Source organism: Hyaloscypha bicolor (assembly GCF_002865645.1).
Source record: "Hyaloscypha bicolor E unplaced genomic scaffold K444scaffold_23, whole genome shotgun sequence".
NCBI classification, from domain to species: Eukaryota; Fungi; Ascomycota; class Leotiomycetes; order Helotiales; family Hyaloscyphaceae; genus Hyaloscypha; species Hyaloscypha bicolor.
Genome location: NW_020194525.1, coordinates 60,423 through 74,080, shown reverse-complemented (window position 1 = coordinate 74,080; position 13,658 = coordinate 60,423). Strand labels below are relative to the sequence as shown.

Sequence of the window (13,658 nt, the reverse complement as noted above, 5' to 3'; positions counted from 1 at the left end):
CGAGGCTGCCAAGTTTTTTTACGTCCAGAAACCTAATTCAATGGTGAACAATAAAAGAATTATAAGACCTTTTAAGATCACAATAAACTCATCAATCTCAAATAAACACAGCTATGGCTGGTAAAAAGATTCTAGTCATCAATCCCAACTCCTCCGAGTCCATGACAGATTCCCTCGATCAACTCATCAGCAGCCTCGACCACCGATTGCCTTTCTCGGCCGAGATCCGCACCTATACTGCGCCTTCAGGACCACCAAGTATCAACAACGAGAACGACGCCGAGGCTTCCGCGGGAATCGTCCTCTCAGATCTCGAAACAGAACTGTCCCAATACGATGCATTTCTGGTGGCTTGCTATAGCGTCCATCCCCTGGTGGGAATGCTGCGAGAAAAGCTTGCCTCTCACCAGCACGTGACTGGCATCTTTGAAGCAAGCATCTCAACTGCGTTGTCTCTGCTACCACTTGGGTTCCGGGAGAAGAGGTCGATGTTTGGAATAGTCAGTACGGGAACTCATTGGGAGAATGCTCTGTCGGAGGGAGTCACAATGTTTCTTGGTCTGGACGAGCCGAGAAGTTGTGGGAAGTTTAAAGGTGTCGAGACAACCGGACTGAGTGCAATCGAGCTTCACACCGCGCCCCCTGAAGAAGTGAGAAGAAAGATGATGGAGGCTACGAAGAGGCTGGTGAAGAAGAGAGACGTGAAGGTCATTTGCCTGGGATGTGCTGGAATGGCGGGGTTGGACGGCGTAGTCGAAGATGCACTTGTGGAAGAACTTGGAGAGGAAGAAGCAAGAAATGTGCATGTTCTGGACGGGGTAAGGGCTGGACTGGGATTGTTGGAAGGATTACTGAGAGCTTTGCCAGGGAAGGAGAGATGATTCCATTTGAGGCGACTCGGTGAATGATTATATATTTTGTGAGAACAATCATTGCCCGATGCGAGAATTGGGCCAACATCGATCGGGTCTCGTTCACCCATCAGCTCCCGCAAACTCGCTGTCCGCCATCGCCTCTGCTTGATCTCGTCCAGGGAGTCGAACCACGGAGTTGGCCACTCAGGGTCTCAGGCCACCTTCCCATTTATATATTTATCTTGCTTCTTAAGCCTTCACGTCAGTAAACATAATGGCTCCACCGTCAATCCCAGACAGCGGCCCAACATTCGCTCTCCCCACCTCTATAAACCCAAATCGCCCGTAAAACCTCTCCTTCCCACTCGCTGAAATCAAAGAAGCACAAACGCCTTCTTTTTTCGCCTCGTTAACTCCCCACTGCACCAATCCCCTCCCATACATCTGCCCCTGATACTTCGGATGCACAGCAAGAAGATCCAAATACCAATTCTGTTCCCGTAATCCAGCCCAATGGTGCTCAATCAGCGGCTTCGACTCGTCCAGCACATTGGCTTTTGAGGGATCCGCAGCACGGTTCGGCCATATCCATCTCTCAAGTCCAGTATACCAAGACGCAAGATGATAAATTAACCTTCCTATCACATGATCAGTACCATCTCAAGTCCCCCAAATCAGACCGCCGAGACGAACTTGGATCTAGGAGTCCAAACTGTCTCTCTTCACACTCCCGCTCCCATGTTGCAAGTCCTACCACCTTCCCGTTGTCGTCGACGGCAACGAGAAAAACGTACGCCCGTTGAAGCCATTTGGCCCGGAAGTCTTGCTGCCAAGCATGGAGAAAATCCTCGGGGTATTGGTGTCGATGTGGATGCATCAGCTCGCCGAAGAGTTCATCTTCAATGAAGGCAGCAGCTGCCACTTCAGCTGCTGGGCGGAGGTCGCTGTAGTTAGCTTGGCGAATTGGCATTTTGAAGGTGGAAAGTCCACGTGAAGTGATGGTTGGAATCGGGGAGTTGAAAGGACTTATTAACCTTTATCACTTCTTCAAACTGACTCTTCGAAGTGGCATCTCAGTGGAGCCACCGGAGTGCTAATAAAAATCTCGGGCGGGAGCGCCACGAATTTACTTTTTTTTCTTCTTCGGCTTGCACACAAATAGTCCTTGGCCAGGATAGGCAAGGTACAGCATTGTGCGAGTGGGGGATGCCATAGTTCTCTTCATGGTTATGGTTATGCGGTTCTGTTGAAGGGAGCCCAAGGGAGCCCAAATGTGGTTGTAGAAACAGAGGTGGAGCCAGGGAGATTTATGGAAATGAGATCTTACAATGCTGATGCTGACACTGTGACGGTGCTGGCACGTCGCGCGGAAGATCACTACAACCCTGCAAGCCGCTTCCAGGTTGTGGAGGGTGTGGAGGTTGCCGAGCAAAAAGCAATGATGACCTTGCTGCGCCCCCTTCCAATTACTAGTACAGGACATGCATCGCTTAAAGGTGTGACGGTCGGTCTGTGAGTTGTGAGTTGTGAGTCGTGAGTCCGTGAGTTCTGTGACCACATTACACTGACTAGCCATTAGCCCATTGGTCGCGGGCTCAGATGGACCCTTACTATTACTCACACGAGATGACATACTGTTATCTCCACTCCCGATCTCATTCGCCCTGTTGAAGACACATTTCGTAATAAGCACCTAAAAATTGGCAGCCTCCACCGCATTGCATCCACCACAACCACGTCCGCTGCTAACCCCGGCCCGGCAGGTTGCAGTTATCAATACGACGCTACCGGATATGGTAGATGGCTTCTGCAACCTAATCCTATTGATGCTAATCCTAATTCAAATCCTGATCCTAACCCTAATATAATGCTCGCTCTATCCCCGGCAATCAGAACAAGCGGGGCCTCATTTTCTCACTCTCATATATCGACCCTCTCCCGGCTCGCTCGTAAAGTGATCAACAAGGATTGCATGACTCCCAACTCGACAACAGGTCCCCTGGCCCGTCACACAAACACAGCCAGCACCCAGGTCGACTGACACGGGCGGAGAGCCAAGGGAGGCGGAATAATTACAATAATCCTGTTGATTCGTGTTGATTCGTCAGTCAAATCTAGCCAGCGCAAACAACCCGAATCTTTTTCCCGTCGAGCAATTCTTCCATCCAGATTACACCCGCTGTCACAGCGTACGCTTGCCATCTCGCCCGAGCTTTTCGCCACCCTCCGACGCCAGTTCTGTTCATCCCATCGGACGACTCGCGATCCACGAGGCTGCGGGAGTGCGGAAGATGTGTCCGGCACGGCTCTCAACCCAAGGGCCATCGGCAGCGTCAAGATGGAGCGACGAGGAGCACGACATACTCGTCGACTTGACGAATGAACAGCTCGAACTGGAGAAGAAAGACGCGTCGAAGGTCATTCCTTGGGCCAAACACTGGACTAACGTTTCCGACCGGCTACACAGAAGGGGTCACAGCAGAACATCGGCCGCTTGCCTTGGATACTGGAAGCGCACTCTCGGTGCCCAAAAGGCCAATGAAAAAGCCGCTGGCCCTAGATGGGACGATACTGAGCACCAGATACTACTTGGCATGACTGAAGAGCAACTCGAATTGGAGGAGACTGACCCTTCAGCCGTTATGTCATGGGCTAAGCATTGGAAAAGAGTATCGGAACGCCTGAAAGAGAATGGTCATACCAGATCTGTAGATGCATGTGATGCGTACTGGAACCTGGTGCAAGATAAATCTCCTCTTGCTGCTGGGACTGGACTCGATATCGAAGACGAATCTTTGTCCTCTGAGGAACCATTTGAGGTCAGCTGTGGGGTTGAGTCAAATGAAAACGAAGAACCTGTCGAGTCGGGGAAAACGCCTGAGCCACCTTCCAAGGTGGATGCTGAAAGCCCGACTGTTAGCGAACCGAGGAGGACGCCGAGGAGGACGGCTGAGAAGGATCCCGGACTACCTTCTAATGAAGAGATAGAAACAGTTTCTCCCACTCAACCAAACAGGACACCAAGAGGAAGATCTAGAAAGGACTCTAGCCTGTCGTCCAAAGCCGAAAAGGAGAGTACATCTCCCAATCAACCAAACAGAACGCCGAAGGTAAGGTTTCAGCCATTATCCTCTTTCCTTCCCGACTTACGGTTTGCGATCAGAAGCCAGATGGGGAATCCATAAGTCCAGCGCTTGTCGACAAAATAAAAGCCATGCTTGGTGAATTGGGGTATACTCCCGCTGTCAATGACCTACCACGGAAGTTCGGGATCACAAAGTGGAATTACCTGCGATGGTACAGGGAGCAAGAGCAAGAGGAGGAGGAAGCCCAAGAGGACCAAGGGCAGCCACAGGAGCAAGGGCATCCACAGGATCAAGGACTACCACCGGAGCAAGGACAGCCACAGGAGAAGGAGAAGCCACAAGAGCAGCAAGAGAAAGTTGAAATAAGGGTTTCCCCTCAACCGGCAGCGCAATGGTCTTCTGTCAATTCTCCCAGGCCCTTTCCCGTAGCATCCAAGTCCCCTTCCGTCGAGGAGGCAAAAACTACGGGTTTTAAGACCGAAGGTCCTCTACGCACTGCTCTTCCAGAAGAAACCGCCAGTGTTTCTCCGGCACCGTCGACCAAGAAACCGAGAAGCACTGCTTTTCGCTTTACACCGGAACAAAGAGCCTATCTCGAAGAAAAGGTTGCAAGAACTGGGTCGAATCCAGACGTCTATAGCAGGATAGAAATGGCGAATGAATTAGGTGTCGAGGAAAAGACCATAAGGGTAAGAGGTATTAATCGAAGTTGAATTCTCAAGGCTAATCTAATTTAGAATTGGTTTATTAACCATCGTCAAAAGACAAACAGGAGGAGTCTGGAAGACCGCCCACGGGAAGACTTCTCATATGCGAACGAGTATTCCCTCCCAACAACGGCTGGGAAGCGAGCGCAGGGGTCAATGGAAGGTCATGAAATTATCGAGGTAGCCCCACGAGGCCAAGGAGACCCTCCAGCATATGGACATCAACACAAAAAACCTCGACTGGACGAAGAACTGAGGCCAAACATGGCAGACCAACCGCCAACAGTCAGTCCTCCCATGAGCGAACCCATCAACATTATCGTAAGTAACCCCCGACTTGAACAGGGATGCCGACTAACAATCCCTAGCGCAAGATAGCACCTGCACGTGCACCGGAGGAAGTTACCCCGAACCGAGGACCACCAGAAGCCCCTCCACCTCCAGTCCAACAACAACAACAACAACCTCACATCTGGGTCCAAGACGGCCCACCTCCACCCCTGCGTACTGGTCCCCTTCATCAGGCCCGAGCTACGCATGAATCGCCGTACGGGCCCCCACCACATCCACGACACAGCATGCATCCCGAGCCCTCACCTCCTCACCCCCATTCGGCGCCAAGACCTCCGCCTCCCACACACATCCTCGAAAGCCAAAGTTTCCAGCCTGTGAATAAGCCTCCTGCAGACTACGAACCCGTCACCCCCATCTCCTGGAACGCCAAACCTTCCGCGAGCGGGAGCTCACAGTCACGATACAGCAATGACACCAAACCGAGTTCAACAACGCCTCAGCCAATCGAGAACGACAGAATCTGGGCGTCAAGAAGAGTTCCCGAGATCCAGGCGCAGATCTTGGTACTGAATCGCGACAGCAATTCCCGCGTCGGGATCATCAGCAAGCTGGAGCAGGAGCTAGAGGATGTGAAGCACCGAGCCAACGCGCTGGAGCTTGCGAAGCAGAGTGAGATTGCAAGAGTGGTGGCGGAGATGGAGAGGAATTATGAGAGGGATCGTGAGGTGTTGAGGGAGAAGGAGAGGAGGCTGGCGGTGTCGAGGGAGGAGGAGATGGAACTGTTGAGGCGGAATGCGAAACAGCTTGCGAAGTGTGAGAAGAAGATGATGAGTTATCAAGCGCTTGTTGATTTGGATAATGATTCAGAGGCAAGTAATTAAGCGGTTGCTTCATTCGACTCGAGGTATATAGGGGGGGCTCGTTTCATTGGTTGTAATCCCAGGGCATGGAACTTGAAGCACAGAAATTGTGCCCAGGAGTTCGGGGCATTTCGACTGGGAAAATGTAATTCAGGGAAGACTTGGGCTTTGGGTTCGACATTTTGTGTATAGTTGTAAGTCATGAATCGATATTTGCCTGTACATCTAAATAAATCTAAGCCGAAACTGTACCGTACGGCTTTGCAGCCTGACTAAGATCAACGTATCCAAACTCCCTCATCTCCTTATCGTCACCAAGCTTCTTCCCCCAAGCCCCCATGTCCTTCTTAAACACATCCACGTTCTTCTGATCACTAAGGTCAATCGGCTCCTGTTCCTTGCCAACTTGTCTGATCTGTGTTCCAGCAGCGACGTTAGTAAGACCAAAGTCATTGTCGTCGAGCTTCAATTTAATGGCTCCCCTGACCTTGCCATCGAGGATATCTCTGGGGAGGTGGGGTTCCTGGCATACGGGACGTGCAAGGCCGACACCATCGACCGTATCAAGAGCCTTGACCATGGCGCCGACTGTCTTCATTCCACCGGTGATGTATGTTTTCGTCTTTGTAAGGGGCTTCACGATCTCCTCCGCGAACTCGATGAAGAATGATTCACGTTTCTTCGTGCTCTCTCTCTTGTGGCCGAAGGCAAGAGATTCGTATGTCCCGCCCGAAAGCTCGACGTAATCAAACTTGGCCTCTTCCAGCGCTTGACACAATCCTTTCGCATCCTCTGGAGAGAATCCCTTGTCTTGGAACTCAACTGAGTTAACTTTGATGCCAATAATGAAGTCGTTAGAGACTCGCTTCCGACAAGCATCAGCGATTTCAAGAATGATCCGCAGGCGGTTTTCGAGCGAGCTTCCATATTTATCCGTTCGTTTGTTTGTGGTCGGGGAGAGGAATTGCGCAAGGAGGTAACCGTGAGCTCCGTGTAGTTCAATGCCATCATAGCCTGCTTTCTCGAGGAACTCTGCTGCGTGGGCGAAGCCGTCGATTACGACATTGATTTCGTCTTGACTCGCGGCATGGGGTTTGGCGAATTCCATGCCCATCACTTGACCTTCATTGTGTCAGGAACGGTCTGCGCAACGATTAATGAATGGGAACTTACCCTCGAGTTGAACATCAGAAGCAGAGATGGGGTTCTTCTGAATTCTGTTTTCCACCTGACGGCCAGGATGGCTGACTTGGCCTACAATCAAAGAACCATGGGCTTTCGACTGTGTTGCCAACTCCTTGAAGGCTTCAAATCGAGGGCCAGAAAACTCAGCGTCCCTGGGGATGATTGGGTTTCCCATTGCCTCCAATTGGTCATACTCGATCATGATATTTCCAGTCAAGATCTGGCCAAAGCCCCCTTCACCCCAGCGCTTGTATACGTTGATGAGGTTCTTGGAAGGGATTCCTCGAGCCTTGAAGTCCTTGGGATCCCATGATGAGATACGCTCTGTCATAGCAGCCTTTAAGAATCGGTTCTTGGCTGTTCTGCCAGAGAATTGGAACTTGAGGGGCTTGCCCAGAGGAGAGGCATCGCCACTAGCAGATTGGTATCGTTCTGGTGCCATTGTGAGAGTAGAATACAGGTGTATTTGTTTGAACTGTCAGTCAGCAAGAGATGGGGCTTTTATATTGCTCTGCTTCCTTCATCTCCAATTAATGTACACGTCAGTGAGTATAGCATTTGCAGGCCTCTTCAGGGTCTTAGTCCACAATACCATGGCGTCGGCAGAAAGTGTTAGCACAATGTACCAATTGCCCTCCGTCATGTCGAAGGTTTATCTCCGAAGAGGGTTTCGGAGCTGTTGAAAGGCAAAGACTGAAAACATTCTTCCACTTGTAGAATGAACGTCATAGCCATTGGCCAATGAGATGTTGTCGTCGAGGTGGTCTAGGAGAGTCGTGCCATGACGAGAGAAGTCCGGTGGTCCGAGGAGGAGATTGTCTAACCGAGCCGTTAAGGTTAGTGCCGCTGACGGGTCGATCGCACGTGACCAAGACCGGCTTCGGTTTCCGACCCTTCGTACTTCTTGTCAACTCCATGCCATGCAGCCAGAGCGACTTCATACCAAGACCAGTTAGGTTTCTCTCGTAAGAACACCTAGAAACGTAATTATACTTCTGTATGCCTGGGTGTCAATCATTTTGGTGTTGCCACGCATAAATCACAATTTCGATTTCAAATTCTCCATTTCTTATCGATTACTAAAATCGGTCATCGCGCATTAGCGACCTCGGCCTTCACGTCTCGAGTAACTTCACATTCAAAACATTCCCCTCCTGGTGCTCCGCTCCGTTCCAACATCTTCCACTCAGCCCAAGCCCTGAGCCGCGCTTAAGTCAGCCTCCCATGTTGCTCCCACCACTGTCCTTATAAACACCTCCTACGCACTCCCTCGCGCCCTCAACCACAATGCCGGACCTCCATGCTCAACCATCCCACCCCTCGTCCTGGCAGATCTCCAGCGACGATGACGATGACCAAGTCCCTCAACTCCCTCCCTTCTACTCGCCTCGGCCGATCCCCGTCTCTCGCGCCATATCCGAACTCGACCTGAACTCCCTCTCCATCAATGAGCGCTCAATCGCCATGGCGCTCGGCTCGGCATCCTCTTCCGCCCACGAAGACCACGACTCGGACTCAGAACTGCCCGGCTTAGTATCCCCAGCATTTACCCCTCCCTCGACACCTGGTACACATACACCCTCGCATCACCACCACTCTCAGCACATCCCGAAATCTGTACCGGTAGACAGCACAGCAATCAATGGCGGGTGCGGACAGAAGAAGCCGAAACTGCTTGACCGCCTTCCGGACGTGAACTGTGTTGTCCGCGCACGAATACCAACTACAATAGGCGGTTCAGGGACGGAGATGTTTCTGCATCTATACCAAAATAGCGAGGACAACAAGGAGCATCTAGCGATTGTGTTCGGGAACGAAATTCGGAGTCGAAGCTTGGATGCGCCACGGGAGGGTGAGACCGAGATGGACAGATTGATTCGAGGGGCATATACTGGGCGATTATACCCTGGTCGGACGAGCTCGAGGTTACCGAGCGAGAGTGAGCAATCCGCGGAGAACCGGAAGAAGGAGAAGGAGCCGCCGTTGGTGAGAATACACAGCGAGTGCTATACGGGAGAGACGGTTTGGTCTGCGCGGTGCGACTGTGGAGAACAGTTGGATGAAGCTGCGCGACTGATGTCGATGCCTGGATCTGGAGGTGGGATTATAATCTATTTGCGGCAGGAAGGACGAGGAATCGGATTGGGAGAGAAGCTCAAAGCATACAATCTGCAGGATTTGGGATCTGATACCGTGGAGGCGAATCTGCTGCTTCGGCATCCTGCAGATGCGAGGAGTTATGGTCTCGCCACGGCTATGTTGGTTGATTTGGGGGTGCAGGACATTCGGTTGTTGACGAACAACCCGGACAAAGTACGCGCTGTTGAGGGGCCGAACAGGGAGATCGTAGTCAAAGAGAGAGTGGCTATGATTCCGTTGGCGTGGAGGGGAAAGAGTGGCGGCATCAGGAGCCAGGAGGTGGGCGGGTATTTGAAGACGAAGGTATGGTCCAGAAACTTTCAGTTCCTATTTTCGCATGCTGACTTCTTCCAGATAGAAAAGATGGGGCACATGCTTCAGATGAGTGAAAACTCATGAAAACTATTTCCAGGCGAAGTTGAACAAATCTCTCTATCGAGACGGCGCCCCAATCAAAATCTATGTCTAAAGAGCACATATTATGTCCTATACCAAGATCATATCTTTGGACTGGAGTTGGCGGGTTGTTCCATGGTATTTACATCAAAAAAATTTGGTATATCTGGTGGCTTGCACCAGGGCGTGATAAGGGCGTAAGTGGTTCTGCATATTGCTCAATAGAAGCACAAACCAGACTTGAAATATATTGAAGAATATTGTCTAACGACTGTGTCTTGATACTACATGTGCCCTGTTGACGCTTTAGTCGTAGAAGTGATTTAGCATGAGTTATGCTGGTTGCAAGGAGGACAGCGGGCCACAATCCCACCCATCTCGAGGCATAGAGGGCACAGCTCTTTGTGGAAGGTTTGTATCCTATATTTTGCTCGTCGCTAATAGAACTGTAGCTCAAGTCCCTGGACACACCGAGGCATTGCCATGAGCGCTGACTTTGCCACCAGCAATGCTTGCCTACCAAGCAGACTATCACCGATGGAAATTTACAAGAATCCCCGCTGCGGGTCATGATACATGATACATGACGCATGTGAACCGATTCTCCTCATCGATTTCCCTATACTCCCTCTGGTTCGTCACGTAAGTCGCAATCTTCAAAACAGGGGCACTCGAAGCAGGATAAGACCTCACCACGAAATTGAAGTTGATCCCAAGAATTCCCCAGCTCTCTTTGCACCACGCAAATCTCCCGCGAGTCCCTTTTCAACATAGCAATACCCAGCCCTCAATTTCCGAACAATATCATGGTTAACAAATATAATTGTCAAGATCCTCATATTGGGGAAAGCAGAAGTGAAGAAGTTCGAGTCCTGATAGCTATGCGACTGGAAAACGCCTTCCAGAGGAGGTAATAGAACTCAAAGTGCTGGACGCCCTTGATCTGCTCTTTGAACTACTTGAGCGCGACCTCATCCGATTCTGCAGCTATATTGAGGCTCCGTGCAATGCCCGCATCGAGGAACCAGTACTCTCCGAACTCACCCCTGGTGAAGTGGAACATGTCTCTCGCCTTGTTGACATAGATGTACCCGCCATTATAACTCAGCTAGTGGGTGAATATCCGCCGCGAGACTTCGCGTGAGTTTGCGCAGACTTGTGGGAATTTCGGGAGGTAGTGAGGCTAGTTAATGATTTGGAGTTAAATAGCTGAGTGGTCGTCGGCTCCACACTTAAGGGGGGCGATCGCGGCCTATTCGTTGATTTTGTACGCCTCGTTCTTGTGCTTCAAGGGAGGCTAGGATGTTCCACGTGTATTGTTGGATCTCGGATGGGAAGGTTGAGAAGAGGATAAGGAGGTGAGTGGTGGATGGTTAGGGAGAAGAGAGGACATTTTGGGTTTGAGGTGGTGGTGGTGGTGTACAGTGAGTGAGCTCTGAGATATCGCGGGGTAAAGATGCTCTTTTCTTCAGTCAAAATTTGGGCGCTGAACTAGGCCTGGTTAGTTCTTCATTGCATGAGTAGTAGCCAAATCAACCCCTTTGGCAGCCTAGCCGAGAGCCAGCCAGGTCGTAGGATCACTGGTGGACATAAGGTCACATTGCATTGCCACATTATCTCAGCCGCCGCATTTCCCACTTCTTTGTCATCTCTCCAGGGTTTCATCTCAGTACTCAGCCTTTGCGATTTCAACACCACTTGTCGCTGGGCCCATACAGCTTCGAAGAACCACAGTCTCTAAGGGCTTGAGAGATCGAGACCTCGTATATTCAGCCACATCTATCTGAAATGTCTGGAATATGCCTCTATATTTTCTCTCTGCCTATTCCTATTACCCAGTTGCAGCCTCGCGTACAACATAATGATTGATCTATTTACAGCCATTGAACTCGCAAGAATCATTGTCCAGTCCATTAATTACAACTCTAAAGAGTTCTCTTCTACCTACGAAATATATAGGTCGAGCATAGCTGCATAGGAAGTCCAAGAAACCATGTTCACCTCTAGGGAATTGCCAATAGTCTCCATGAGCTTGAGCAGGCGCTTGAGCAGCCACGGCTTGCTCGTACTATCCCGCCCGAAAAGCTTTGCATGGGTTGAGCAAGGAATGCATTCGGGATACGGAAGCCCTCCTTGGCTTGATAAAGGTTCTCAGGGCAAAGAAGGACAGTAAATGGAGCAGCTTTCGGAAAACGCTGAAAGGGGCGGTTGCAAAAGAACAAATCGACAGACTTAGGGACGTTTGAGAGATCATCGGGCGAGATAGCCTCTCAACTTGTGGCGGTGGTGAGGTATGTGATCATCTGTTTTTCCATTCCTCGAATCCTCGATTATTTGTCTAACACGACTTCCTAGTGGCCGAAATTCAACCATCTTGTCCTCTCTGCACACGATGGTTAAAGAAAATGAGAGAATTGACATTGAACGGACGAGCCAATTGCTCGGGTTAAAGGCAAGAATCGACGACCTTAGCTCGTTAAAATTCGAAACCTGCAACGCAGATTTCAATAAATTACAGGAGAGTCTTTCAAATCTAGCTCTCGCCGGCCGCGAGGTTTTTACAGAGCAAAGAATACTGAAAAGTTTAAGATTCAATGAAATCCAAGTTCGCTTTAAACAAATCCCGGATGTATATCTTGCAACCCTGGGGTGGGTATTGCAACATTCTGGACTAGAATATCCTATAAAATTACTGGAATAGCTTAAATATTCCACCATATTAGGCACCATATCGGGTGGGCGGAATGCCGGGGTCTGGAAAATCAACCTTTATGAAGTTCATTTGCGAACACCCTAAGACAAAGGCCGCACTTCAGAACTGGGCTGGATCTGAGCTGTTAGTCACGGCAAGCTTCTCCCGGTTTTCTGAAACAAAAATGCAAAATCTCAAGATGGGCTGCTAAGGACACTGCTTTATGAGATCTTGAGGAAGTATTCGAATCTAGTCCGAGAATGTCTCTCTAATCGATAGAAAAGTAAAACACAAGATCTATGGAGCCGATTAAATTCTCAGAGGTATTCCGCACGCTTAAACACGGCTTGGCCACATTAGCCAAATTCTGCCTCTTTATTAACGGGTTAGATGAATTTCGATAGGGAGCCACGAGACCCTCTGCTGGTCATCCGAGCATTTTCTGCTTCCCTCAACTTTAAAGTCTGTGTCTCTGGTCGACCGTGGCAAATATTCAAGGATGAGTTTGACAAAAGCCCAAACTATAGATTATACCTCCAAGATTTGACGAGAAATTATATTTAGGTCTACATCCAAGATGGTTTCGAGAACGATACCAACTTTCAACAAGCCAAAGAAGGAAACAACGAATATGAGGAACTTGTCAATGAAATCGTAGAAAGAGCTCAGAGAGTTTGGCTTAGGGTAGCACTCGTTACGAGAAGTCACTCCTTAATGGCTTCGTATACGGAGATAATCTAAAAGATTTGGAGAAGAGACTTTAGTATGTACTATTTGATTTGGAAGAATTCTTCCATCTCATGCTTGACTCCGTAGAACTAGTATATTAGAAACAAATAGCACAAAAATTTCTTATTGCACTTGCTGCAAATAATTCCCTTTTATTCTTTCCTCCACGACATTAGGGAGGATCCCAGTTTTGCCATGAACTCCTTGGCCCCAGAGCCACCAAACCCCGACCACCGTGGCCCTATATCAATAGTCTTGGGCACTTTCAACAATATGTCAGATAGAGAGGTTCGAAAGCAAAAGAGACTGGATGCACGGACTAAAGGACTTCTCGAGGTTTCTGGGGAAGAAGCTGGGGAAGTACAGCTTCGATGCCGAGTAGGCTTTCTGCATCGGACTGTTGGCGAGTTCTTGAACAAGAGGGATATCAAAGCGAGATTCATTGAATCCGCTGGGCCTAACTTTAGCCCCAAGATCTCCCTGTGTCACGGGTTTCTTACTGTCACCAAGTTCATCCCTCCTCCTCTTGACCGCAGTAGTGGTACGGCTCTCGAGGCTGAACCACGCTTATATGTCCGAAACAGGCACCGGCTTAGCACAGACGGCGGTGATTGATGAACTTCAAAGGTGCCTCTGTTTAGCTCATCCCTCAACAACGGACATCGATTTGCAAAATTCATCTACGCTCGACATGATGCTATTGCCGAATTCGTTAT

At 49.8% G+C, this 13,658-nt stretch overlaps 7 protein-coding genes across 7 annotated transcripts; 5 read left to right on the top strand and 2 right to left on the bottom strand.

Annotated features, from left to right (window-relative positions):
• Window positions 1-45: 45 nt before the first annotated feature.
• On the top strand, window positions 46-1,256 carry K444DRAFT_608983 (uncharacterized protein). Its single transcript, XM_024879487.1, has one exon. The coding sequence runs from the start codon at window positions 114-116 to the stop codon at window positions 879-881; it is 768 nt and encodes a 255-aa protein (XP_024741403.1). The 5' UTR covers window positions 46-113; the 3' UTR covers window positions 882-1,256.
• On the bottom strand, window positions 1,104-1,824 carry K444DRAFT_520819 (putative GNAT family acetyltransferase; the record flags this gene model as incomplete). Its single annotated transcript, XM_024874074.1, has 2 exons — window positions 1,104-1,513; window positions 1,581-1,824. 2 exons carry the CDS (start codon window positions 1,822-1,824, stop codon window positions 1,104-1,106), a joined length of 654 nt encoding a protein of 217 aa, XP_024741402.1.
• Window positions 1,825-2,681: 857 nt separating this feature from the next.
• On the top strand, window positions 2,682-4,094 carry K444DRAFT_608982 (uncharacterized protein). Its single transcript, XM_024879486.1, has one exon. It carries the CDS (start codon window positions 3,146-3,148, stop codon window positions 4,037-4,039), a length of 894 nt encoding a protein of 297 aa, XP_024741401.1. The 5' UTR covers window positions 2,682-3,145; the 3' UTR covers window positions 4,040-4,094.
• On the top strand, window positions 3,956-5,929 carry K444DRAFT_302681 (uncharacterized protein). Its single transcript, XM_024871733.1, has 4 exons — window positions 3,956-4,629; window positions 4,678-4,968; window positions 5,016-5,658; window positions 5,743-5,929. Exons 1-4 carry the CDS (start codon window positions 4,069-4,071, stop codon window positions 5,820-5,822), a joined length of 1,575 nt encoding a protein of 524 aa, XP_024741400.1. The 5' UTR covers window positions 3,956-4,068; the 3' UTR covers window positions 5,823-5,929.
• Window positions 5,930-6,051: 122 nt separating this feature from the next.
• K444DRAFT_554948 (FMN-linked oxidoreductase) lies at window positions 6,052-7,623 on the bottom strand (the record flags this gene model as incomplete). The annotated part of the gene is made up of 2 exons (XM_024876677.1): window positions 6,975-7,623; window positions 6,052-6,923 (listed from the first exon to the last, which is right to left on the bottom strand). Coding segments are annotated over exons 1-2 (1,326 nt in total), but the record flags the coding sequence as incomplete, so codon positions are not given.
• Window positions 7,624-7,917: 294 nt separating this feature from the next.
• Window positions 7,918-9,793, top strand: K444DRAFT_554946 (GTP cyclohydrolase II). Its single transcript, XM_024876676.1, has 2 exons — window positions 7,918-9,428; window positions 9,480-9,793. Exons 1-2 carry the CDS (start codon window positions 8,274-8,276, stop codon window positions 9,522-9,524), a joined length of 1,200 nt encoding a protein of 399 aa, XP_024741398.1. The 5' UTR covers window positions 7,918-8,273; the 3' UTR covers window positions 9,525-9,793.
• Window positions 9,794-13,137: 3,344 nt separating this feature from the next.
• Window positions 13,138-13,557, top strand: K444DRAFT_625868 (uncharacterized protein; the record flags this gene model as incomplete). The annotated part of the gene is made up of 1 exon (XM_024882577.1): window positions 13,138-13,557. One exon carries the CDS (start codon window positions 13,138-13,140, stop codon window positions 13,555-13,557), a length of 420 nt encoding a protein of 139 aa, XP_024741397.1.
• Between the last annotated feature and the right edge of the window lie 101 nt (window positions 13,558-13,658).